The sequence below is a fragment of the Gorilla gorilla genome, chromosome 9 (genome assembly GCF_029281585.2).
Source record: "Gorilla gorilla gorilla isolate KB3781 chromosome 9, NHGRI_mGorGor1-v2.1_pri, whole genome shotgun sequence".
Lineage (NCBI taxonomy): Eukaryota > Metazoa > Chordata > Mammalia > Primates > Hominidae > Gorilla > Gorilla gorilla.
In genome coordinates this window covers 50,459,449-50,483,932 of record NC_073233.2, presented here as the reverse complement: position 1 = coordinate 50,483,932, position 24,484 = coordinate 50,459,449, and the positions used below count along the sequence as shown (strand labels likewise).

At 42.3% G+C, this 24,484-nt stretch overlaps 1 protein-coding gene across 4 annotated transcripts in view; it reads right to left on the bottom strand.

Moving 5' to 3' along the window:
* Positions 1-23,355, bottom strand: part of EXT2 (exostosin glycosyltransferase 2) — a 148,150-nt gene extending 124,795 nt beyond the window's left edge. Inside the window, exons 1-6 of one of the 4 annotated variants that reach the window (XM_063711079.1) lie at positions 23,149-23,327; positions 22,687-22,759; positions 15,385-15,423; positions 10,867-11,432; positions 9,830-9,919; positions 4,839-4,955 (exon numbers count right to left, since the gene is read on the bottom strand). In XM_063711079.1, the coding sequence (XP_063567149.1) occupies positions 4,839-4,955; positions 9,830-9,919; positions 10,867-11,432; positions 15,385-15,423; positions 22,687-22,755 (881 nt within the window). In that variant the 5' untranslated portion in view covers positions 22,756-22,759; positions 23,149-23,327. Of the gene's footprint in view, positions 1-4,838; positions 4,956-9,829; positions 9,920-10,866; positions 11,433-15,384; positions 15,424-22,686; positions 22,760-23,148 lie in introns of all 4 variants that reach the window. The other 3 variants (XM_063711080.1, XM_019037230.3, XM_004050977.4) reach the window with 3 other exon arrangements.
* Between the last annotated feature and the right edge of the window lie 1,129 nt (positions 23,356-24,484).

Sequence of the window (24,484 nt, the reverse complement as noted above, 5' to 3'; positions counted from 1 at the left end):
GTGTGTATATATATATATATAAATAGCCAAATGTCCCCTGGGGGACAAAATCATTCCCTTTCTCCTGATGAGAGACAGCAGTCTAGCCCAATACTTGGTCCAAACAGGCTTTCAATAAAGGTTTGACTTGAAGTGAACTGAACTAAACTGAATTGAATTAAATAATTTCCAGAACAACTTTAGGAGGAAAAAAAGAGAAAAAGAAATGAATAAAAACTTTTAAAATCACAGAACAGATTTAAGTAAATGCTCACAGAAGCAGCAGAGAAGTAACTCTTTTCTCTACTTATAGTTATTTCTATCTCGTGCTACATAAATATGCCAAATTAAGACCCTAGGCACATAACAGAAACTTGTACCACCCCAAAGGGTACCAGCGGGGCTTATGTAGATGATCTCATCCTTTCTGAATTTATGAAAATCTAACCTCGAAATAGAGCACTGAATTATATCAGTTTCTTCTGTCCGTGAATTCACTAGAAGAATTATTTGTGTATTTCCATTGTGATGATAATCCAAAAAATTAGTATGGGGATAGTTTTGCTCATATTTAATGATGAATACTGCTAAAAAATACTCAACTTCCAAGTTTCTATTTAGTGGGCTAATGAGATGAGAGAAACACTAAAAATGTAAATCATATAAAGCAGTAGAGTAAAATGCAGATAGAATCTAGGCTGTGGGTACACATTATGTTCAGTGTAAAATTTTTTAAACTTTGCTGTTTGGAAATTTTCATAATAAAATATTGGAAAAAATATGAATCATGCATCTGTACCATATGAAGATAAATGATGTCACAATATGCTATCTAAAGGGAAGCTTCTAATGTTTCAAATAGAAAACATGGTTTAAAAAAAGAGTACATTTTCACCCAACATACAACAGTATAGGCACATCAAATCCAGCAAACCCGTAATTAACTCCATATTCACCTTAAAGATGCAATCTCGTTTCAAAGAAACAGCATCAGCTATCATATTCAATTATGTTAATCTGAATGTTATTAGTTTTGTAGATGTGCTTATATTTAACTTGTAAATTTGTTTCAGTTTTGTAGTTGTATAAGCACAAAGAGTTTAGACTGTTTTTTATTTATATTTACTTATAACAAAAATAGTTAATTAAAATGTAAAGGACCTGAATAGTCAGAAAAACTCTGAAAAAGAAGAACACAGCCTGGGCAGTATCACAAGAACCCATCTCTATAAAAAATTAGCCAAGTGTGGTGGCATGTACCTATAGTCCTAGCTACTTGGGAGGCTGAGGCAGGAGGATCACCTGAGCCCAGGGGTTCAAGGCTGCAGTGAGTTATGATCCCACCAATTCGATCCAGCACTCCAGGGTGACAGAGCGAGACCTTGTCTCTTAAAACAAGAAAAAGGAAGAACAAAGTTGGAGAACTTACATTTATTTCAAAACTTAATACAAAGCTAAGGTAACCAAGACAATGTAGTACTGGCATAATAGACATATAGACCAACAGATTCGAATTGACAATCCAAAAATAAACCCATATATCTATGGCCAGTTGATTTTTAACAAGGGTACCAAGACCATTCAATAGAAGACTTGTTTTTTCAACCAGTGGTGTTCAGACAACTAGACATACACAAGCAAAAGAATGAAGTTGGACCCCCCACCTTATACCACATACAAAAATTAACCAAAATGAACCACAAATCTAAATTTAAGAGCCAAAACTGTAAAACTCTTAGAAGAAAACGTAAGGGTAAATCTTCATGGCCTTGGATTAGGCAATGGTTTCTTAAAAATGACACCAAAACTGCAAGTAACCAAAGGAAAAATAGATAAATTGATTTCATCAAAATGAGGAACTTTTGTGCATCAAAGGACACTATCAAGAATGTGAGGCCGGGTGCGGTGGCTCACACCTGTAATCCCAGCACTTTGGGAGGCCAAGGTGGGTGGATCACCTGAGGTCAGGAGTTTGAAACCAGCCTGACAAACATGGAGAAACCCCGTCTCTGCAAAAAATACAAAATTAGCTGGGCGTGGTGGCACATGCCTGTAATCCCAGCTACTTGGGAGGTTGAGGCAGGAGAATCGCTTGAATCCGGGAGGCGGAGGTTTTGGTGAGCCGAGATCACGCCATTGCACTCCAGCTTGGGCAACAAGAGCAAAACTCCGTCTCAAAAAAAAAAAAAAAAAAAAAAGAAAGTGAAAAGCAGTCTATAGAATGGGAGAAAGGATTTGCAAATCATGGATCTGACGAGGTTCTAACATCTGTTATAGATAAAGAATTCTTACAGCTCTACGATAAAAGGACAATTCAATTTTAAAATGGGCAAATGATCTGAATAGACATTTCTCCAAAGAAGTTATATAAATGGCCAATAAGCATATGAAAAGATACTCAAAATTATTAGTCAGTGGGGAAATGCAAACCAAAACCACAATGAAGATATGACTTCACATCCACTAGGATGGCTAGAATAAAAAACACAGGCAATAACAAGGGTTAGTGAGGATATGGGGAAATCGAAACCCTCATACATGGCTGGTGGGAATGTGAAATGGTGCAGCCGCTTTGGGAAAAGAGTTTGGCAGCTCCTCAAAAAGTTAAACATAGAGCTACCGTATGACCCAGCAGTTCTGCTCCTAGGTCAAGAGAACTGAAACCAGCTTTACATACAAATTTGTATACAAATGTTCATAGCAGCATTATTCATAAGAGATAACAGGTGGAAATAATCCAAATTTCCATCAACTGATGAAGAGATGAATAAAATGTGGTATATTCATATGATGAAATATTCAGCCAAAAAACAAAGGAAGTACTGATTCCATGCTATTACATGAATAAGCTTTGGAAACATTATGCTAAGTGAAAGAAGACAGGTACAAAAGACCATTTATTGTACAATTATGTTGACAGGAAATGTCCAGAATAGGCAAACCCATAGAGAGAAAAAGCAGATTAAGGATTCTTGCTGGGGACAGAGGTGAGGACTGACTGCTATTGGATATTAGGTTTATTTGTGGAGTCATGAAAATGTTCTAGAATTAGGTAGTAGGCCTGATGATAGTTGCACAATTTTGTGAATATACTAAAAACCATTAAATTATACACATTAAAAGAGTAAATTTTATGGTATGTAAATTAATCTCAATTTTAAAAATAAAATAAAATAAGTCAACTCTGGGAGTCCACAAAGGGAGAAAAATCCAGGAAGATGTCCTAAGCAACAACTTCATGACCACTCAGTCTTGCTCCGCATTTGCCTGAGGGTAGGAACAAAAATGTCTCAAGCTCACCTGGGCTTTACACATCGTCTACATAACAAAATTTGCTAAGTGAATGGCTAATGTAAGTTTCAGAATTTGGTCCCGGGCCACATGGTAGAACACAAACAGGAGAGAGATGTCTTCTCCTGAGAAAAGTTCTCTTACTTCTCAGAGTCCACAAAGGTTTCTAAGGAGATGTTTGAAATACTTAAAGAATGGTTCTGATGTTCTCCAAGCAAACTATTTCCATGAGACTCATTTCTCAAACCAAATACAACATTTTTAGTGTCAAAATTTATATATTGGTCACCTCTGCTTCTGAGCACTTCCACACAAGTAAAGGATGCTTTTATTATCATGTTTGTTTAAAGCTCATTGAGATTCTCACCAGGAAATAGCACAATTTTTACATAGGCTACAGAAAAAAAAAGGTTACATCCATGCTGCACATTCATGTTGTCAGCCCTTTTCATTTACTCCCTCACATACCAAAATATGAGCCAAGAAATGCCAGACACTGAAGATATGGTAGTTTAAAAAAACAGCTGGATGCAGTGGCATGGGCCTATAGTTCCTGTTACTTGGGAGGCTGAGGCAGGAGGGTCACTTGAGCCCAACAGTTTGAATCTAGCCTGGGCAACACAACAAGACTCTGTCACTTAAAAAAGCAAAACAAAGCAAAAACAAAAACCTAACCTCAGCTTCACTGCACGTACAAAATCCAAAATCCAAACAAGACAGGCTTTGAGCAAGTCATCATGATGGGCATCATGTGTGCAGCGATGGGCATCACTCTAGGAGACGTGCAGGCTGCTATGGGAGCATAAAGCAGAGGAGCCAGGGCAGGGGCCAAGAAGGTACCCCCTCCACCCCATCCCAGAAGGTGGTTTCAAGCAGAAACCTAAGGCACAAGCAGGATGTTAGACTAACGAAGACGAGGAAGAAGGTCTGCAGACAGTGGAGAACGTGTCTGCTGCCCAGAAAAACTGAGAGAGCACAGCTTGTTCTAGGAACTGAAAGAAGTAAAAAGTTCTCAGACACAAAGCTAAAGATGGAGATAGTGGTCAGATGAAAGAGAGCCTTGAAAGATGTTTTAGGAACTGTGGGCTAAGGACCAACGTGAATCTTATCCTAAGGGCAATGTGAAGCCAAGGATCAGACTCGAGGGGAGCAAGACCAGAGGCAGGGAAACCACATAGGAAGCCGTTTCAGCAATCCAATGGAGAGATGACAGTAACCTGGTCTAGGGTAGAGGAGGAGGATTCGGGGAGCAGACAGACCTAGGAAGTATTTAGGATGCAGAATCAATACGACTTCCTACTTTGATATAGGAAACAAAGGAGAGAACGGAGTTAAGGATACCACATGGATTCCTGGTTTAGAAAACTTGATAGACAGCACTGTGAATTTATGGAGATAGAGAAAACTGCAAGATGAATGAGACTGGCATGGAGGTGGGAAAGATGGGTGCCTCAAGGACCCTACCCTGTAACTGATGTATTGGTTGCTTTGATGCCCACCACACTAAACCTCATCAACATCTCACAGATTCAGTAAAGGCACACCTGACTGGAATGAATGTACCTTACCCTGGTCCTTTCTCTGGAAGATCCACCTCAGCTGACAGTGGACTAAAGACAGGAATGCTGACATCGTAGCCTTGCCGGTAAGTCCACGTAGAAAAGCCGCCACCAGCCAACAGGGCCCTGAAAGCAAAGTATTTTGTTAAACAATGAGAAAGAAAGGACTTTATTCTGATACACACTGTGGAGAGGAACAGGAATTACTGAGTCTTTATTATCAAAACCAGCTAATGTTTACGGAGTCAGTTTTCTACAAAGACAATGCCTTATACACGCATCTCAGGGCCATCAGCTGCGTTCTATCCCTGAATCACCAGCCTTCCCCCAGGGTCCTAAATACCCTTTCCTTACTTCCCAGTTTTTGAAACACATCATAGCCCAGAGGACACCTTATGGACAGCCTCTCTGCTACCTCCCTCAGATCCCATTCACCTCTCCCTGGTCATACTTTATAAATAAACACATTTACAATAACAGGAATAACAGTTCTGCATGGGAAGACTGGTTGGGGCAGTCATTTACCAACCACTGGCTAGAATCTCAGAACACAACGGGCCTGGAAAGCAGTGGTGGCCAGAAAGTATCACATCTCACATCGCTCACACCCCAGCCTCTCTCCAATCCCTGCCTCAAGCAGTTCTTTCCACCACCATCTCAGAGTTACATGTCAATCATGTAGCCTCCACCAGCTCTCACTGTCCATTCCAGCTACTTAGTCTTATTAACCCAATTCCCTATACAGGAAGCAGAACCTAGAATTAAACCCTCAGTGCTTCTCTTGCAGTTTGCTTGTACTAGCTGTTACTCTCCTTAATTAGAAAACAGTGACCACATTGTTTTAACTGGATCCAGCAAATAGTACAACGACACTTCATCAGAGAAAGGAAGCAGGTGTATATCACACCAACTTTTACTGTTATTCTCTCCCAGGACCCCAAACCCATCGAAATCACTTTCTAGGGCAACACACACTACAAAGTCTGAGCCAAGATGTCTCAACTGAGAAACCACATTTTTTGCAATACTGATTGCTACCAATCCCCTCCCTGCCCTGATGACAACCTACATTCCCTTCTAACATGACCAGTTTAGGTTCAAAGATTTTCAAACCACCCCTGGAAATCCCACTCTGTTTGTTTAAGCTTTATGAAACCAAGAACTGGTGACTGAGGTAACTTGCAGGCTAAAAACTTCTCCAGCTGCCGGTCTACTCTGTAAAACGTAATGACTATCCTTAGTACCAACATACGGTCTTATTTTTCCTGATTATCATGCAGCACTGAAACCATCCAACATGAACTTGGGCAGGTTCCATGACCATGATGGCAAGCAGACTCTATGGGCCCCATGGCCTTTGTGCAGAGAAGCAGACATGGATGCAATATTCAGGCACCAGGCAGTCCAGGTAAGCCAGGGTCGTGGGTGATTAGGCTATTACACTCACAGCCCCAGAGGAGAAGTGGGTGTGTATGTGCAGAGAAAGGAAGCAGGTGTATATCACATCAACCTTTACTGTTATTCTGTCCCCGGGGCCCCAAACTTGTTATTCTGTTCCAGGGGGGTTAAGGTGAATGTTCAGCACTGGCAGTAGGAAAGCAGCAATCAGAAGCATGCCTTACGCTGAAGATCATCCACATGCAATCTGTTTGTCATCTCAAAAAGAGCCACGACTGCAATTAGTCAAACTGGCCTCATGCCAGCCCTGCTACTGACAAGACTTTAACTCTAAGGCACTGTATCTTCTTCTGCCAAGGTCTCCATTACATTATAATGGAGAAAATATTGTAAGCATCCCTTGCTTTACAGAACACATGGTTTACATTGACTGAAAAGTGAATTTCTGAACAGCACATTCTGTTTTCCCATTATGTATCCCCAAATCAGAGATTAGTTCCAAAGCTGCAAGAGACTGAAAAGAAAACCTGCAGCTAAAGAAGTATTAATATGATGATCTGACTCAGGTCAGGCCAAGTATTATATCACTGGAGGTGCTCTCCAGCATTTTTAGCACTTTGCAGGGCTGCCTGATTCTGGGACGTCTCCTCTGACACTGAGCCTTCCTCTCCACGGCCTTGTATTCTCCACCCTCCCTAACCCAGTGTTCGGCATGTTTTCTCACAGTTATCCTCCTGCTATCTAAGTATTCACAGTGCCTAAACACAGTGAGGCTGCAAGTTTATCCTTTGCTTTCCTTTAAACCATGCATAGAATCAGGCCTGCAAATTCCTCAAATATAAAGCTTCAGGTTTTGCACAAAACAAAACCCAAAAAAGCAGACCGATTCTATCGGTCATCCTTATTTGTTCACTGAGTCAAACAAACTGTAAAACAATATTTGTGAGACAGGTAAACATGAGCAAAGGCTAGATATTTAGTGACTATTTGGTGATATGGAAAAATTATTGTTAATTTTCTTAGGTATGATAATAGTATTATAGTTAGTTACATTTTTTGAAAAGGCTGTATCATGCAGAGATTCACACAATATTTACAGATGCAAGGATCTGATGTCTGGCATTTGTTTCTAGATAATCTAGCGGAGGTGGAGGTAGATTAGAGTAAGGATGAAATAAGACGGGCCTCAAGCTAATGATCGAAGCTGGACAGAGGATATGTGGTGTTCACTGTACTAGTCTCGCTTCTTTATATAGGTGTGAAATTTTCCATAACAAGTTTAAGTAAATAAATAAACACCCACATAAAAGTAGAAATGTGTGAGAGATATTTGCAAAGAAAGGATAAGAAATCCAAGGTAGTAACAGTATTACAGAACACATCTGAGAAAACTAACATCAGTTAAGTCGTTAAAAGATGTATAAGTCATGAAATACGCTCCTACTCAAGTTAAAATAAAATGGGTTTGTATGTGTGCTTGTGTCTAAATCCATAGAAAAAAGACTAGAAAAACACATCATATTTTAATAATAAGTATCTTTCAGGAAGGGAGTGAAAACAGAGGAGGGAATCAAAGCAGATTTTTACGTTTTACTCTTTATACACTTGCATGCTGTTCGACCCTTGCACAAAGTATATATGTATCATGTGTATGGATTTTTTAATTGAAAGAGAAATAAAAACATTTAAGCAGCATTTAAAAAAAATTCACTGAGCAGACATTTCCCTTCAGTCCAGGTCCTTGTACTGTATTTCCTTAAGTAAAATAATTTTTAAGTAATCACACCTATGCTTTTGAACTTTAGGAGATCTTAAAGCAGTCTAATCTAGCCCATCTGTTTTCTAATTTCCAAACAATCTGACATGCAGCTCCTGTAAAACGATTCTGCATTCACAGTTCTTGCCTCCTTTGAATCCAGGAGCAAGGATGAAGGATAAATAAGAAAAATTAACAAACAAATCTACTATTCCTTACCCCAACAAGAAGGCCACCTAAGTTTAAAAATGAAATTTCCCACATGCAAAGATAAACGACTAGATGGTGATTCATTACCTGCTATAGGATTGGCTATAATCACTTACAAAAATACATGCATAGGAAAAACTATTTAACCTTCCTGATCCTAACACCTAAACACTGGCATGTACTCACACTTTCTCCTGTCTACTTGACACCTTCCCGCAGACAAATGAAATCGCATTTAACATGTGCACTTGATAAAAATAAAATCCAACTCCCATGCAGATGCATATACCAAAATGTCAGCAAAAAGTGAAATGACCCAAACAGAAAGAAGCCCTTCTGAAAAGAAATCCAGAACTGGAGATGGAGACTCTGCATTCCTAACAGCTCTTTTCCTTCCCTTCTCTGTTCTCCAAAGTTATTTCACTTCCCCAGAACAACCAAATCCATAAAACAGTAGCCCACTCAGGAACAGGCACACCTTCTCTGGGGCTGAGAGCCAAATCCGGAATTGCCCTGTGTTCAGCCACTTCCTACAGCATTTGTGCACCCGGACTGCCCTCTATCGTCCAAAACGGTCTCTACACCAAAGCTGAGGGGTGGTCCTGGAGTGTTTGTCTCGTCTAGTTATATTTCCAGACAGAAACTCAAAACTGACTTTAGATAATCACTTAATGCAAAGAAGGTTTAGATTTAATCTTCTGGGGAAAAGGAATACTAAAGTGTCGATTTTCATAAATGATAATGTTAGCCTCTAACAAGTTGAGAACTAGCCTCAGGCTGTTCTCAGGCTAATACCTCAGGCTGTTACCTTTTCAGTTAACAATGAGTTTAAGAGTTAAACACCAACTGTAATAAGACTGGTGATAAACAAGTTTAGGTGAACTGTTAACAATTCTATACCTTGAGCATTGCCCGCGACGCTTATATATTGCGCCCCAACTTTCTACTTTCCTCAAAGCCTTGAACCCAGCACTAAGAGAGGTCCCTTAAGTAGCACCTCATACTAGAGCTTTCCAAGAAAGCTCATACCAAAATCTTTCAGTCAGTGATGAAAGGGCAGATAAATACAGTGAGTGAACTCAAAGTCACTCTCAGGCAGTCATGGCCACCCCATACCACATCTGCCTATTTGGAAGGTTTTCCTATGAAGGCAGGCAGGCAGGGAGGGAGGGAGGGACGGACAGAAAGAACCCTACTGACTGAAACAACAGAAAGTAAATGAGAATCAGCGTGCCCCCATTAACCCTCTACGTTATAGGCTTTGGGTATCGCTTTTACATATCCACGCTACCTTCTCTCAGTAAGCTGTGCATCTACTTGTGGCAAATGCTCCCGAATTCAGAGAGAGCTAGCACAAGCCTGTCACACTTTTGGGGGCTGGATGTGTTACACTCAGAAGTGCACAATCCAGAGTGGGAAAACAGTTTTAGAGGCTATGCCAGGACATAAGCCCTAACTGGTTTTCCATAAAAGATTTAAGCACTTCTAAATCTTCAGGAGGAAAATACTTATGACAATTTTCTAGTTTAATAAACAATTCTGATTACAAAGTATGTGGTAGATTTAGGAATATAATTTCACATGAACAAAATGATCTTGAACCCATCATAAGGACAGCCCCAAATATGCCTCCTACCTGTCTCTGGGGACATCCAGGGCTGTGTTATAATCTGGGGGACCTCCAGGCAACATGTTGAACAACAGGTGATTCGTACCTCGATCCCACCTGTCAAGAAATTTAAAATGTAGGAGAGTTAATGTGTCAACTATGAAAAGACAAGAGTCAGTTACTAGACAACAAGTACCAAGGATCCCCAAGCCCAAATAGGGCCGCTTCTTAGGTATGCAAAGCAAACTCCTGGAAATCCCAACAGCACATCAGACACAAGTCTGGCTCCATGACAGGGAAAAATGAACGGACGTGTACTTCAAGCTTGTCCCATACAGACCTGCTTCTAATAATGAAAAGTTGAAACTACCCAAATGTTCACCATTTGGTTAAAGAAACACAAAATACACTACAGAAGCCTGGTTAAATATATGGTAGAACATCTGCAAAATGGAATACTATGCAACCCTTAAAGTTATATAGTAAAAGAACATAAAATTATGTCATAATTTGGAAATATATTCATGATATATTAAGGGAAAAAGCAAAAGAGTATGTACTGTGTGATCCCATTTGGAACAAAACATTTATATACACATGTGTATGTATATTTTTAGTAACATCAAAATATTAATAATGTTTATCTCTTAGAGGAAGGATTTCAGAATGAATCTTAGATTCTTCTTTTTGCTTACCTGTATTTTCAGATTTCTTACAGTGAATGTGTATTATGTAAGTGCTAAGAGGAGGTGGTAGCATATTTAAAAGGAAGAATAAACGAAGAAGAGCCACGCTTAGTTTGGAAACTCTAAGAGGCTGGGAACCCACAGCAGTAGTGCCAGAGATGGCAGACTACTCTTCATGGGCACACAGGCAGATGCTGCCACACAGGCCTCATGCTGCAAGTCAGTCCCTCCAACACCTCCAACACACACCGTCCTGCAAGAAGACAGCATCGGGAAACCAACTCAAGAGCAGAAGCATTCCCATCCTTCCCTTCCCTTTAGTTCCCTGAGGGCCACTCAAGTATCTCCTGGGCGCTGGGCTGTATGAGTGTGAGATACCTAGAGAGCTGGGCCAACGCTTGTGCTGTCTCCTTGATGCGGAGTGTGTTCTGGTTAAGCACATCGATGGAGGGAACAAACAGACAGGCCCGGTTGATGTCATCAGTGTAGTAGTCACTGTCTGAGATGGCCATGAGCAGTTCATTATACTCCCGGGAGATGGTATTGCTGACAGAGACGCCAAAGTCATCCACGTACTTTTTCAGAGCATAGATATACACCTTGATTTTGTTCTTTGGGTTGAAGCCACAGCGATAGACATCAAAACACGTGTGCATTCTGCAACTGAGATCCCCCCGCTCTGGGATGGGACTGTCAGCTGGCAGCCTGACAACTGGCACATCACGGATGCTGCGCTTCTCTACATTCCAGTCATTTGAGGACTCGATAGAATGGGGCCAAAACTGAAACATGCCAGTGGCAATGAGGCCCAGGAGGACAATGGAGAAGAGGGTGATATAGTAGATTCGGTGCTTGGTCTTCATTCTTGGGATGAGGGCAGGACCCCGGATATTATACTTGACCGACGCACACATAATGACACAGACAGCCTCTTCCTCACACTCCTGGTCACCAGGGAGAGAAATAAGAAAAACCAAGTATTTAGGATGGCAAATGACACTTGAAAAGACTATTCAACCTTTTTTTTTTTTTTTTTTTTTTTTGAGACAGGGTTTCACTCTGTCACTCAGGCTGGAGTGCAGTGGTGCAATCTCAGCTCACTGCAACCTTCACCTCCCCAGGCTCAAGCAATCCTCCCACTTTGGCCTCCCAAGTAACTGTGACCACCACGCCCAGCTAATTTTTTGCATTTTTAGTAGAGAAGGAGTCTTGCCATGTTGCCCAGGCTGGTCTTGAACTCCTGAGCTCAAGCTATCAGCCTGCCTCAGCCTCCCAAAATGCTAGGATTATAGGCATAAGCCACTGCGCCCAGCCTCTACTTTTAATGTACCTATTTCTTTCCCTTAAGTGGTGTGGTGAAATAACAAAAAGGGACTTTGGACACTTCTTATAAACATTTAGAAATATATATCTAGATATATGAATAAATAGTAAATAATGTATTTAATATTTAATACTGCATATATTTAACATAAATATTAATTCATAATATAAAATATTACTATACCCTATCAATATACATTTACTTAAAGCAGAAGCTGGCAAATGTGGGACTCTGGGAAGGAGGGCTCTGACCAAGGCAGAAAAATCAAAAGTGGAATAGCAAAAGACAGTTATTTTATTTCAAAACACTTGCTTAACATAAAATAATGATTTAACTGGACAAACTGAAGCTTCATCATTCCAAAATCTGGTTTCAGCCATGTGCGGTGGCTCACGTCTATAATCCCAGCACCTTGGGAGGCCAAGATGGGTGGATCACCTGAGGTCAGGAATTCAAGACCAGCATGGCCAACATGGCAAAACCCGTCTCTACTAAAAATACAAAAATTAGCCAGGCGTGGTGGCGTGCACCTGTAATCCCAGCTAGTTGGGAGGCTGAGGCAGGAGAAATGCTTGAATCCAGGAGGTGGAGGTTGCGGTGAGCCGAGATCGTGCCACTGCACTCCAGCCCAAGTGACAGAGCAAGACTCTGTGTCATAAAAAAAAAAAAAATCTGTTTTCGTTCACTTATTTATTCAAACCATTATTGAGCACCCATCATGTACTGTGAAGAAAACAAAGATGAAAGCAAAGACCCTACTCTAATGAGGGAGAGAAAACAAAGCTATGACAAAAGGCAGAATGTAAAAACACCACTAGGAAAGTATCGATTAAGTACAAAAGGATATCAATAAGAAAAAAAATTAATCTTTCATCTTTAAATAAAACATATAGTGATGATTTATAATGAGGGTGATAGTTGCATTTAGATAAATGGAAGAAATGAAGAAAGGAATGGGGTAGGAGAGACAAAGGGAGGGAGGAAGAGGAAGAGAAAGAGAGAGAAGGGAGAAAGGGAGGAAAAGGGCCAATGTGGTAGATTCATTTACAAAGACGAACACCAACAGTTCTTTCCATTCCTGAATTTGCATGGTACTTCTCCAAACAAAATGTAGAATCCATGTCCCTTCCCCATGAATCTAGGCTAGCTTTATGATTTGCTTTGACCAAGAAAATGTGGCTGAAGTGATGTTTTGGGATTTCTGAGTGCAAGACTTGAGAGGCCCCATAGAGTCTGCCTTTGCACTCTTCGAATCCAGCCACCATGCTCTAAGGAAGCTGAGCTCCCAGTGGAAGGCAACCTGCCCCAGTGGAGTGGACACGGAGATCTCAGTCAAAACCATTAGGGAAGAGATGAGCCATCCCCACCAAGCTCTGCACAGATTCCACAATCATCAGCAAATAAATGACTGTTGTTGTTTAAAGCTTCTAAGTTTTGGGGTGGTTTGTTATACAGCTATAGATATATAAAACAGCCAATAAGAATTATTGACTGAGATGTAAAGAAAATTTGTAGTCCTCAGCTAAAAATGTAGAGTTCCCATGTAGACCACATTTTAAGATCCTTACCAAACAAGCTTCTCCTATATGATTCCCAGATACTGTTTCGGGGGAGGGCAGAGCCTTGAGTGTGGCTGCATCATCTGCCACATACTTACCATGTTACTGCAACAAGCTATTTTGGCATCCTGCATGTCAAAATCCCAATCCACAAAAAGACAGCTGGGCACGGTGGCTCATGCCTATAATCCCAGCACTTTGGGAGGCCAAGGCAGACAGATCACCTGAGATCAGGAGTTCAAGACCAGCCTAGCCAACATGGTGAAACCCTGTCTCTACTAAAAATACAAAAATTAGCCAGGCATGATGGCAGACACCTGTAATCCCAGCTACTTGGGAGGCTGAGGCAAGACAGTCACTTAAACCCGGGAGGCGGAGGTGCAGTGAACCAAGATTGTACCACTGCACTCCAGCCTGGGCAATAGAGCACGACTCTTTCTCAAAAAATAAAATAAAATAAAAATAAATAAACAAAATGGTATCATTCTACTCACGGATCTTCCAGGAAAGCTATTAATATAATGGGAAGTAACTGAAAAGCTCATAGACCATCTTAGAGTTTATCAACCATTTTTGCTTCGGATAAATGGAGCTCTCCCCATCAGTGCCCACATGGTAAACTGCTTCCTGCCTAGCGAGCTGAGTATTGCCAAGCTTGAATGTTGCAATCACTTTCAGTTTTGGGGGTACAATATGCTAAACGGTCATGAATCATTTCAAGTCATATCTCTCTAAGATCAGAAACTGGAACATAACAAGGAATTTGCCTATCATTGACTAATACATGAAAATTCATACATTTTGAGCTTAAAAGATTATCATCTTTGGAGTATATACATCAGTCACTCAATATATTCTAATTGTTCTATGACAGAAATGTGGCATGACAGCGATTTCACTTTTTCTATCATTCTAACAGTCAGCAGAATATTCCTGCCTGCTCCCATCCCCTACCAGCTGCAGGCCCACCCTATGGTATGGCTTCCTTGCCATTCTGCATATCCCTCCTGGAGTTTGAAGACAGGAAGTTTTGGGACAAATGCAGGCAAGGAGCTGCCCTCCGCTGGCCCATGTTAGAACTTCCCAAGAAACTCTCAAGGTCTACGTGTATACTTGAATCAGTGGTTCCCCAACACCTGAAGGGTAAGAAGCACAGGAGTTTGTTAAAACAGATTCCTTGGCCCCACCACTGGAGGATGTTATCAGTAAGTTTAAAATAGGGCCACAGAATATGTCATTTAAAAACAAGCTCCTCACGTATTTTGTGCCATCTGGTTTTAAACCTTTATTAATATTAGACAAACTACCCTTTAATAGTGTTTTTCAAAACTTTTTTAAAACTAAAATTGACAGTAAGAAATATATGTTATATTGTGACCCAAAATAGACAGATATATATATATATATGTGTGTATATGGATATTTTAAATAAAGTTTCAAAAAACAACATTTAAGCTATGTACTGTGAGTACACAGTGTTAGCCACAGAACATGCAATGAACCCTCCATTTTTCTACTCTGTTATTCTATTGCTTTTTAAAAAATTCTGGCCATAACCTACGAGATCAATTATACCACCCAATAATGGGTCCTCCATAGCTTGAAAAATAGCTTCTATGTATGACAAAATTGAGGTTAAGGGAACAAAAACTGTATTCACACATGAGCTTTACAAATCTTTATGAGTTGCAGATTAACTATAAAAAAGACATATCACAACAAAGTAAAACCAAAGATAACAGAAGAAAATAATAAATAAAAGCACAGAAATTAATTAAAAAACAAAATAGAAATGGTCAACAAGGCTAAAAGTTGTTTTTTTAAAAACAGACTAATAAAATTCTGGTAAGATTAATCAAGAATTCAAGGAAAAAGGTGCAAATAAATACCTGAAAAGGGGAACATAACTCTAAATGCTGCATATATTTAAAAGATAAGATGGTATCAATGAATTTATGCCAGTACATTTGAAAACTCAGATAACATGGAAAAATTATTTTAAAATATACTTACCAAAAGCATCTCAAGGAGAAACAGCAACTCTGAGTAGCTCTATAACATTAAAGACACTGAATCAAAAGTTTAAAAATCTTCCTATAAAGAAAATTCCAGGCCCAGAAAATTTTCCAAGTTCTACCAAATATTCAAGAAATAATAATTCCAATTTTCCACAAATTATTCCAGAGTTCAGAAAAAAAAGAGGAAACACTCCAAAGCTCAGTTTAGGAGGCTAGCAAATGCTTCATACCAAAATCTTAGAACACTGGTTCTTGGTATGCTTCAGGCACCCCAGGCCCTTTCAAAGGGCTTATACTAGTTTAATACTGACATTTGCTTTATTCACTTCCATTTTCCAGAGGCTACATGACGTATGACACTGCAACAGACTGAATGTAGAAGCCGATGGGATAATCCAACTGTGTTTTGTTAAGTTTTTCCAAAAATGATAAAATACATCAATTCACAGACTCAAGATGCTCAACTCAGAACAGAACATATATATATATATATATAAAGAAAATGCTACCTAGATATATCAAAGCCAAACTGCTAAAAAGAAAGTTAAAGAAGAATATTAAAAGCAGCCAAAGGGGAGAAAAATCTATTCAAGGTAGATCTTAAAACTAAATGTAAAAGGAAAAACTATAAAATATTTAGAACACAATAGAGAATATCAATGACATCTGGCAGAGAATGATTTCCAAAACACAAAAACCACAAACCATTAAGAATTTTCCATCAAAAACACAATAAGGAAGTAAAAAGACAAGCTGCAAGCCTGAAGAATATATTTCCAGCACATATAAGCAATAGGGACTTGCAACCAGAATAAACTGTACGAATAAGAAAAAAACAAACAAAAAGAAAACAAAACAAACAAAAAACAGAAAACACACTTAAACAGGAATTTCACAGAAAAGGCAAAAAAGGCACATAAACATATAAAAAGATGTTTAGTCTCCTTAATGGTCATGGAAAGTAAAACCACAATGAGACCTATACCCAACAGCATAGGCAAATTAAGAGTCAAACACCACCAAGTATTGTTGGAGAAGATACGGAACCACAGGAACTGACTCCAGAGTCCCAAGTGGCCTCAGCAGAAGGAAGAGGGAGCTGACACTCACTATGTTAGTCTTAAGTATCACATTTTGCTTGCTACCTGTCATAGTTTGACTCCCCTCATACCCCTGACCCCATGCAAAAAAAAAAAAAAAAAAGAGAGAGAGAGAGACAGAGACAAAGACAGGAGTGCAAGTAGTCTACTTACTTGGGAGGTGATCTCAGAAAGCCACAGTGAGGGAGCAAGGAGACAGTCAACAGGGCAAAGCCAATAAAAAGTGTGTTCTTAGGCTGGTTACTGCAGTGGGCAACAGGGGCTCCTAAGGCTACCGGGAGCCTTCTGAAGACTCATTTAGAATACAGCTGGTCCCTAAGCAGGATGGGAGACTAGAGCATCTGTCTGCAACACCTATCCACTATTGGTTGAGGGTTGCCTGGTACTGTTATCAGCCCGAACCCTATACTCAACAGCCCTATAAAGGTCTAAATATTATACTTTCTTTGCTGTACAGCTATTCTGATAAAGATCTGCAGTTCCCTTGAGGAAGGATGGGAGAATGTCTGCCTATACGTGCAGGAATGTTGCAAGATCTTTCCCGAAAGAGATCCAGCCTCCCCTTCAATTCATGGGATATGGGTCTAAGAAATGGCTCATGTCTGAACACAAGGGGAGAGATAGTGATTTTTCCATTGTAGCAGCTGACATCAATCTTCTACGTGCCAGCTCTTAATTTTTTTTTTTTTTTTTTTTTACTGATTATACAAGTCAAGCAGCATCATGGTTAGCTGTCCAGCTTAGAAACACCACGCTCTATTCGCATCAGAGTGGGTCAAGATTCCCCAGTTGTGAGTCCAGCCTTGCTGCCCATTCTGGGCACTATGTCTACCTTGTCTCTGATGATTAACTGCCACCATCTGGCCTCCACTATCTCAGAATCCTATCATCCTCATTGATACTTGGGAACCTAGTTTCACAGTAACATCTCCTAAGGTCAATCTTGTCCTACAGAAGACAGCCAACACTGAGCTTCTCAAAGATGCAGGTCCCCTCACTGGGCATTCCACATTAGCAGAGTGAAAGGAATAGGCCCTCCCAGGAAAACAGGCAGGAGGTGCAGGTGATTCCTTCCTCAATACTCTGCCAAGATAGTTCTGATGCCTCCACCGCATTTATTGCAGTCCAAAGTGACTTAACCTTAGCACTATGACATTTTAGGCCAGATAACTCTTTTTTGTGGGGAGCTAGTCTGTATACTGGAGGTGGCTGAATAGCATCCCTACTCAGTAGAAGCCAGAAGCAACCTCCAGCTGTAACAACTAAAAATATATCCAGACATTGCCAAATATCCCTTGGGGAGGCAAAATCAGCCCTGGTTGCAAACCACTGGTATGGGTCGTTGTGTCCAAGCTTCAAGGAGCCTGCCCAGCCGCACACCAAGACTGGCTCCAGCTGTCCTTGCTAGGTCACCAAATCCTGAATCATGAGAGAATGCTCACCTGTCAACAGGTTCTCTCCTCTCCAGCTTTATAGTCCACCAATACCCCCACCTTTGGTCCAACACCCTTAAGATTCTCCCCACCCCACCCCCAACCCACTGTGTTTCCTTAGTTTCTGCTGGTCCATATTAGCCAGGTCCTGCAACTCCTTAAGAAACTGCTTTCCTGCTCAGGCAATGCTGAGATCTGAGGGGAGGGGAAGGCAGATCTTGAGGAGCACAAGAATCATATGGGAGGCATCTGCCTCAAGTGAGAGCTCTGCACAGTGTCCAGGCAAGAAGAAACTGCTGTCCTCTGCATCAGAGAGGTGCATACCTCTACTGGCCCAAGGGATCTAAGGAAATCTGGGAATTCAAAGTTCTCGGTGCCTCCACCCAAATATCTCCATCCAGGTCTCAGGGTCTCACATCCTGCCACCATTGCCCTGACTTTAGCAGAGGCAACCTGTCAAGGCTGTGCATTCAGCTTCCTTTGCAATTCTGCCACATGTATAATTAAATTCTGGGCCTGACCTTCAACAGAGCCCACCCTCCAGCTGCAGGAGATGCGGCCATAGAGCCTTCTGTCTTTCACAATGAACCCTGAGTTCATGTCTGGCTGATCTGGGCATGGCATTCTCTTACCCCAAGGCTTCTAAGGAAAATAACAAGAGCCAGTCAACTCCACTATCCTTATCATTACCATTGTCCATACACTGCTCAAATGCTAGGGCTACCATACTAGCCAATGCTTTTCCTTCCACCTGAGTCTCATCCTAAACCACTGGTGGTGACAGTCTTACTACAACTGTGATGTTAGAGAGTACCAGGGGTTACCAACACCTCAATTAATACTAGCAAAGAGGTCCTTGTTGCCAACCGAGGGTGAGTGATTCCATTTTCACAATACTATCTCACAGCCTGCTTTCTAGAGCCACTTCTAGTACCAACGACCTTGGTTTGTACTCTGCCAAACTAAGAGAAAACAACTTGGGTGCAAGTAGCTTGCAAAAGGTGAATCCAGAAAGCCAGAGTGAGGAAGTAAGGAGAGGAGTCAGAAGGGTGCACACTTGAGCTGCTTACCAGACTGAGCTAGGCCACAATACCCAGTCCTTCTAGGATCCCTCTGGAGAAGCATGGAGAACACACTTCAGAGCTGTCCCTTTGGAGGGAAGCCACATCATTCAACAACCAAAGCCCACCCCGCACTGGCTGAGGGATGCCCTCAGACATGTAAACTCCTCCATGCTTGTGAAGTGTGCCGACACAAGCTAAGCGAACTCCCACACATCTGTATCAAACTCTGAGGGATAAAAGCAAGCACTTGAGGTGGAATAAACAATAGAAGAAATGAGAGGGAAAGAATGAGAAAAGAAAGGGGAAAAGCCCCTTACTAAGCAGTGCTTTACAGAGAGAGGATCTTCCCTGTGAGCACCCACATCACCTTTCATACACTTCATTCTAGCACTTGCCACATTTTATGAATTGGTTAAGTATTTGCAAGTCTGTCTCCTCTACTGGTTGTGATTTTTCCTGTAATCAGTTGTTCATCTCTGCTCAGTATTCCTAGCATCTAATACCAAATCTAGAGCATATATTTAAGCCAGATGCAGTGGCTCACACCTGTAATCCCAGCACTTTGGGAGGCTGAGGCGGAAGAATCACTTGAGTTCAGCAGTTTGAGACCAGCCTGGGCAACATAGCGAGACCCTGTCTCTACTAAAAAATATAAAAATTAAGCCAGGCACAGTGGCTCACGCCTGTAATCCCAGCACTTTGGGAGGTGGAGGCGGGCGAATCACAAGATCAGGAGATCGAGACCATCCTGGCTAACACAGTGAAACCCCATCTCTACTAAAAACACAAAAAATTAGCCAGGCATGGTGGTGGGTGCCTGTAGTCCCAGTTACTCCGGAGGCTGAGGCAGGAGAATGGCATGAACCTGGGAGGCGGAGCTTGCAGTGAACCGAGATCGCACCACTGCAGTCCAGCCTGGATGAAAGTGCGAGACTCCGTCTCAAAAACAAACAAACAAACAAACAAAAAAAACAAAAATTAGCCAGGTGTGGTGGTGCACGACTATACTCCCAGCTACTTGGGAGGCTGAGGTTTCTTGAATCCGGGAGGTTGAGGCTGCAGTGAGCCATGACTGCGTCACTGTACTCCAGTCTGGGCGACAATGGAGACCCTGTCTCCAAGGAGAAAAAAGAAAATAGAACATATTTAATATAAACATAAATATTTGTTGAATGAACAAATGTCTGTATCCTTCCCAGTTCCATAGGTGCACACGGTTTAGCATCCAAGTTTTGAGTTATTATATGTGACGGCCTCTGACTATTATCTTTCCTAAATAGGAAGGAATTTCCAAAGGAGGAGGGGGAATGACTAGATATTTCCATAGACTCTGAATTTTCTGTACCCACCTCTGAACACCCTCCTCTCCCACCACCCACCATATGCAAACACATCCAAAGAGCACCATTACTTTCCCCACCCCTGCTTTTTTTTTTTTTTTTTTTTTTGAGACAGAATCTCTCTCTGTTGCCCAGGCTGGAGTGCAGTGGTGTCATCTCGGCTCATTGCAACCTCTGCCTCCTGGGTTCAAGCGATTCTCGTGCCTCAGCCTCCCAAGTCACTGAGATTGCAGGCGCCCACCACCATGCCCGGCTAATTTTTTGTATTTTTTAGTAGAGACGGAGTTTTGCCAAGTTGGCCAGGCTCGTCTTGAACTCCTGACCTCAGGTAATCCACCTACCTCAGCCTCCCAAAGTGCTGAGATTACAGGATTGAGCCACCGTGCCCAGCCTGCACCCCTGCCTTTATAAACCTGTGCTATACTGGACCCGTTTTGTAAAACTGCCAGCCTAGACTGAAGTGACAGTGCTCCCGACTCAGGACACTCCAACCTCACCCCTGTAACACACAGAACCAATCCTCCCAAAACAGTTTTCACATGCCAAAGCACAGAGAGATGGAGTATCTCCAAACCATCATCCGAGGAAACAAGTCATAATCTTTCTGTCCAGTGAGACTGCTCCCTACCACCAAGAAGTTAAAATCCCCGGAAGATGACAGACTGAAAGGAATCTTCTACTAATGAAGGTTTATTCCATACAATACCATAACCTGGATCAAAACAAGAATTTCAGTCCTACAAACTTTATCACCTTGAAACACATCAAACCTGCCCCTGCAAAACACTGGAATCATCTGGCTAGCTGTCAAGCACTGAGTCACTGGAAAAGTCCTTTAACCCCAACCTATTGTGAGGATGAGATGCATTTTCTGTTCCTGGAATTATTTATTCCTAAAATTTGCCTGAATAACCTTTCCTTGGTGCTTCAGGTTATAGCCAATCCACTTAGTCCAATGTTTTCAGTCACAGTCTCTTGTCGTTTCAACCTTTTTATTTTTATTTAATTTATTTATTTATTTATTTTTTGAGATGGAGTCTTGCTCTGTCACTCAGGCTGGAGTGCAGTGGCACAATCTCAACTCACTACAACCTCAGCCTCCCAAGTAGCTGGGATTACAAGCGTGTGCTACCACACCCAGCTAACTTTTTTGTATTTTTAGTAGAGACAAGTTTTCATCATGTTGGCCAGCTGGTCTTGAACTCCTGGCCTCAAGTGATCCACCCACCTCGGCCTCCCAAAGTGTTGGGATTACAGGCGTGAGCCACCGCACCTGGCCTCTTCTTAACCTTTTTAGAAAGGGCCTTACAGCTGAACTCCTGGGGCCACTGCTACACTGGATCTTAACCCAACCATTCCGAAAAACAGAGGAACCAAATATAAGCAAAAGCAAAAAAAGCCACAATTCATTGCCTTACTTGATAGGATTCTTTATAATTAAAGTTATGTTATGGCTAAATGCCCCTAAAAATTATTTTCAATTAAAAACAATACCCTTTTAATCATGGGAATTATACCATAAGACAATGTGTGTCATTACATAATTAATATATAAATCTTACTAAGCACCTACTACATGCCAGGGTCTGTTTTAAGCACTTTATAGTGTTAACTTATTTAATCTTCATAATAGCACTATAAGCCAAGCTATTATTACCCTCATTTTACAGATGGGGATAGTACAACAGAAAGTTTAAGTACCTGGCCCAATATTACACAACTGGAAATGCCAAAGCTAGGATTCACAGCATGGCAGTCTGGCCCCAAAACTGATTATCCATTCATACCCTCACATGCAACCAGGAAGTCGGGGAAAGCGAATGATGGAAACTGAATCATCTATTTTATTACAGTGAATAGCCTTTGAGTTCTGAAAGTTACAAACTAAGTCCAGTTAAAGTACATAGAGCACTTACCTGACTTACAAGAAGTTAAGACTTACAAGAAGAATTTAAATGGACATATTTCAAGACCATATCTTCACATAAATAAGTCAAGAACCTTTCTAGATTAGCATTGCCCAATCAGTAACACCAAGCAACTCTTTGATTCTCAAAATTGTGTGTTTAGATCTGGTTCCCATCGAATGTAACAAAGCCCCAAACACCTCTGGACTTCAAGTTGAAGCCCAGAGCCAGTTTGCTTCTGGCCACCTAGTCCCGAGACTAACATGCCCCTGGCCCCGGCCCGACACACCCCCGGGCCACCTAGTCCCTGGCCTAACATGCCACCAGCAATCTAGTCCGCAGTCTAACATACTCCTGCCCCGTCCTGACAGGCCCCCGGCCACCCAGTCCCCGGCCTAACACGCCCCCGACCACCCAGTCCCCGGCCTAACATGCCCCTGGCCCCTTCCCTACCTCGTCCCACGGCTTCTGGCACCGCAAGGGATGCCGCAGGCCACCACCGGACCCTGAGGCGCAGGACATCCCCCTGGGAGGAATCAGATCCCTGTGGCTGGCGGGAAGGTGGCAGCAGGAAGGGAGGGGTCACGGCGGAGGGCGGGTCGCAGGAGGAAAGGAAGGAGCGGACTGGGGGCGAAGGTTGGCTAGGAGAACAGGTGGGTACCAAGATGCTGAAAGCGCGGCCGCCGCCGGGGGAGAAAGAGAAGCTGGAGTGGAAATCGGAGCGCTCCAAAAGCGGGCAGTCATTGTCACAGCCCCGGCGGGGCTGGGGGTGGCCTCTCGCAGCCCATGGGCCTCCACGGAGCCTCCGCGCGGCCGCGCTCCCTCGGCCCTTGTCCCGACCCAGCCGCGGCCCCCGGAGGCCCGAGCCCTCGCCTCAGCGCCCGCCCGGCCGCCGCCCTGGAGCGCCGCGCTTACCTCGGCCACGGCTGCCTCCCGCTCGGCCCCGAGCTTGGTCACCGGCTCATGCCGCGGGGCGCGGGCCACCTCCGCCCAGGTCGGATCGGCCCGAATCGCCAGCCGCCACCGCCAGGGCCGAGTCTGGGCTGGCGAGCAGCGAGCGAGGGGCCGGTAACCGGGATCCGGGCCGTCTGACACCGAGCGCACTGCGCATGCGGGAGCTGCCGGGCCGCGCCTCCTGCTGGACAGGAGGAGTCAGAGCACCGCTGCAGTGTTTTCCCAGGCAGGCGCGCTCAGGCTCCGCAGTGAAATGTTCAGACAGCCTCATTCATAATTAAAGAATCCTTAAACCCAAACGAGACACCACGCGTTGCTTATAAAACTAACAAATATGTAGACGTTTTATTATAATCAGTTCTGGTGAGCGTATAACATTCCTGGAGGGCAATTTGGTACTATCCATCAAACGGAAAATGCTGGTACCCTTCATTCCAACAAGCTCTCTGTACGGAGTTTGCCCTATGGATATTCTCAACAGTGTTTGTCAAAAATTTCCATGACAGCATTCTTTCTAATCATAGCGAAATGCTAGACACAATCGAAATAAATTATGGAATTTGATTGATTTGAATAATGTGAGATAGTGCAATATATTTGGGTAAGGAAATATTTCCAAGATATTAGTTAAGATCAAAGCGTAGTCCAAAACAGCGGGCAAGTACCGTCACTTTTAGGTAAACTATGCATATGCAAAAACAAGAGGGAGAAATATATAAAGTAGGTGCTTATATTCAGGCATGTGTATAACTTTTTTCTGGAAGGAATGCAAGAAGAAATGAACAGCTTCAGGTGGAGTAGTTGTCGAGGCGGAAATGGAAGCATTTATGGCGAGGCAAGGTGGCTCACGCCTGTAATTCCAGCATTTTGGGAGGCCTAAGCGAGAGGATGGCTTGAGCCCAAGAGTTTGAGACCAGCCTGGGCAGCAGAGCAAGACCCCATCTCTACAAAAAATAAAAAGTTAACTAGGCATCGTAGCACACGCTTGTAGTCCCAACTACTTAGGAGGCAGAGGCAGGAAGATTGCTTGAGCCCAGGAGGTCAAGGCTGCAGTGGGCCGTGGTCGTGCCACTGCACTCCAGCCTGGGTCTCCAAAAAAAAAAAAAAAAAAAAAACGCATTTTTGTTTTGTATCTTTCTCTATTATTTACATGATTTAGCCCTATACATGCACAGTAAAACCGCTGGCATAAAGCAGTAAGTGGAAACTAAAAAATTAAATTAAAATTCAGAGCGATGTTATTGAGAGGTTAATGAAATGACCCCTGGGCCTGCGACGTTGGTTTGGTAGAGTTGTG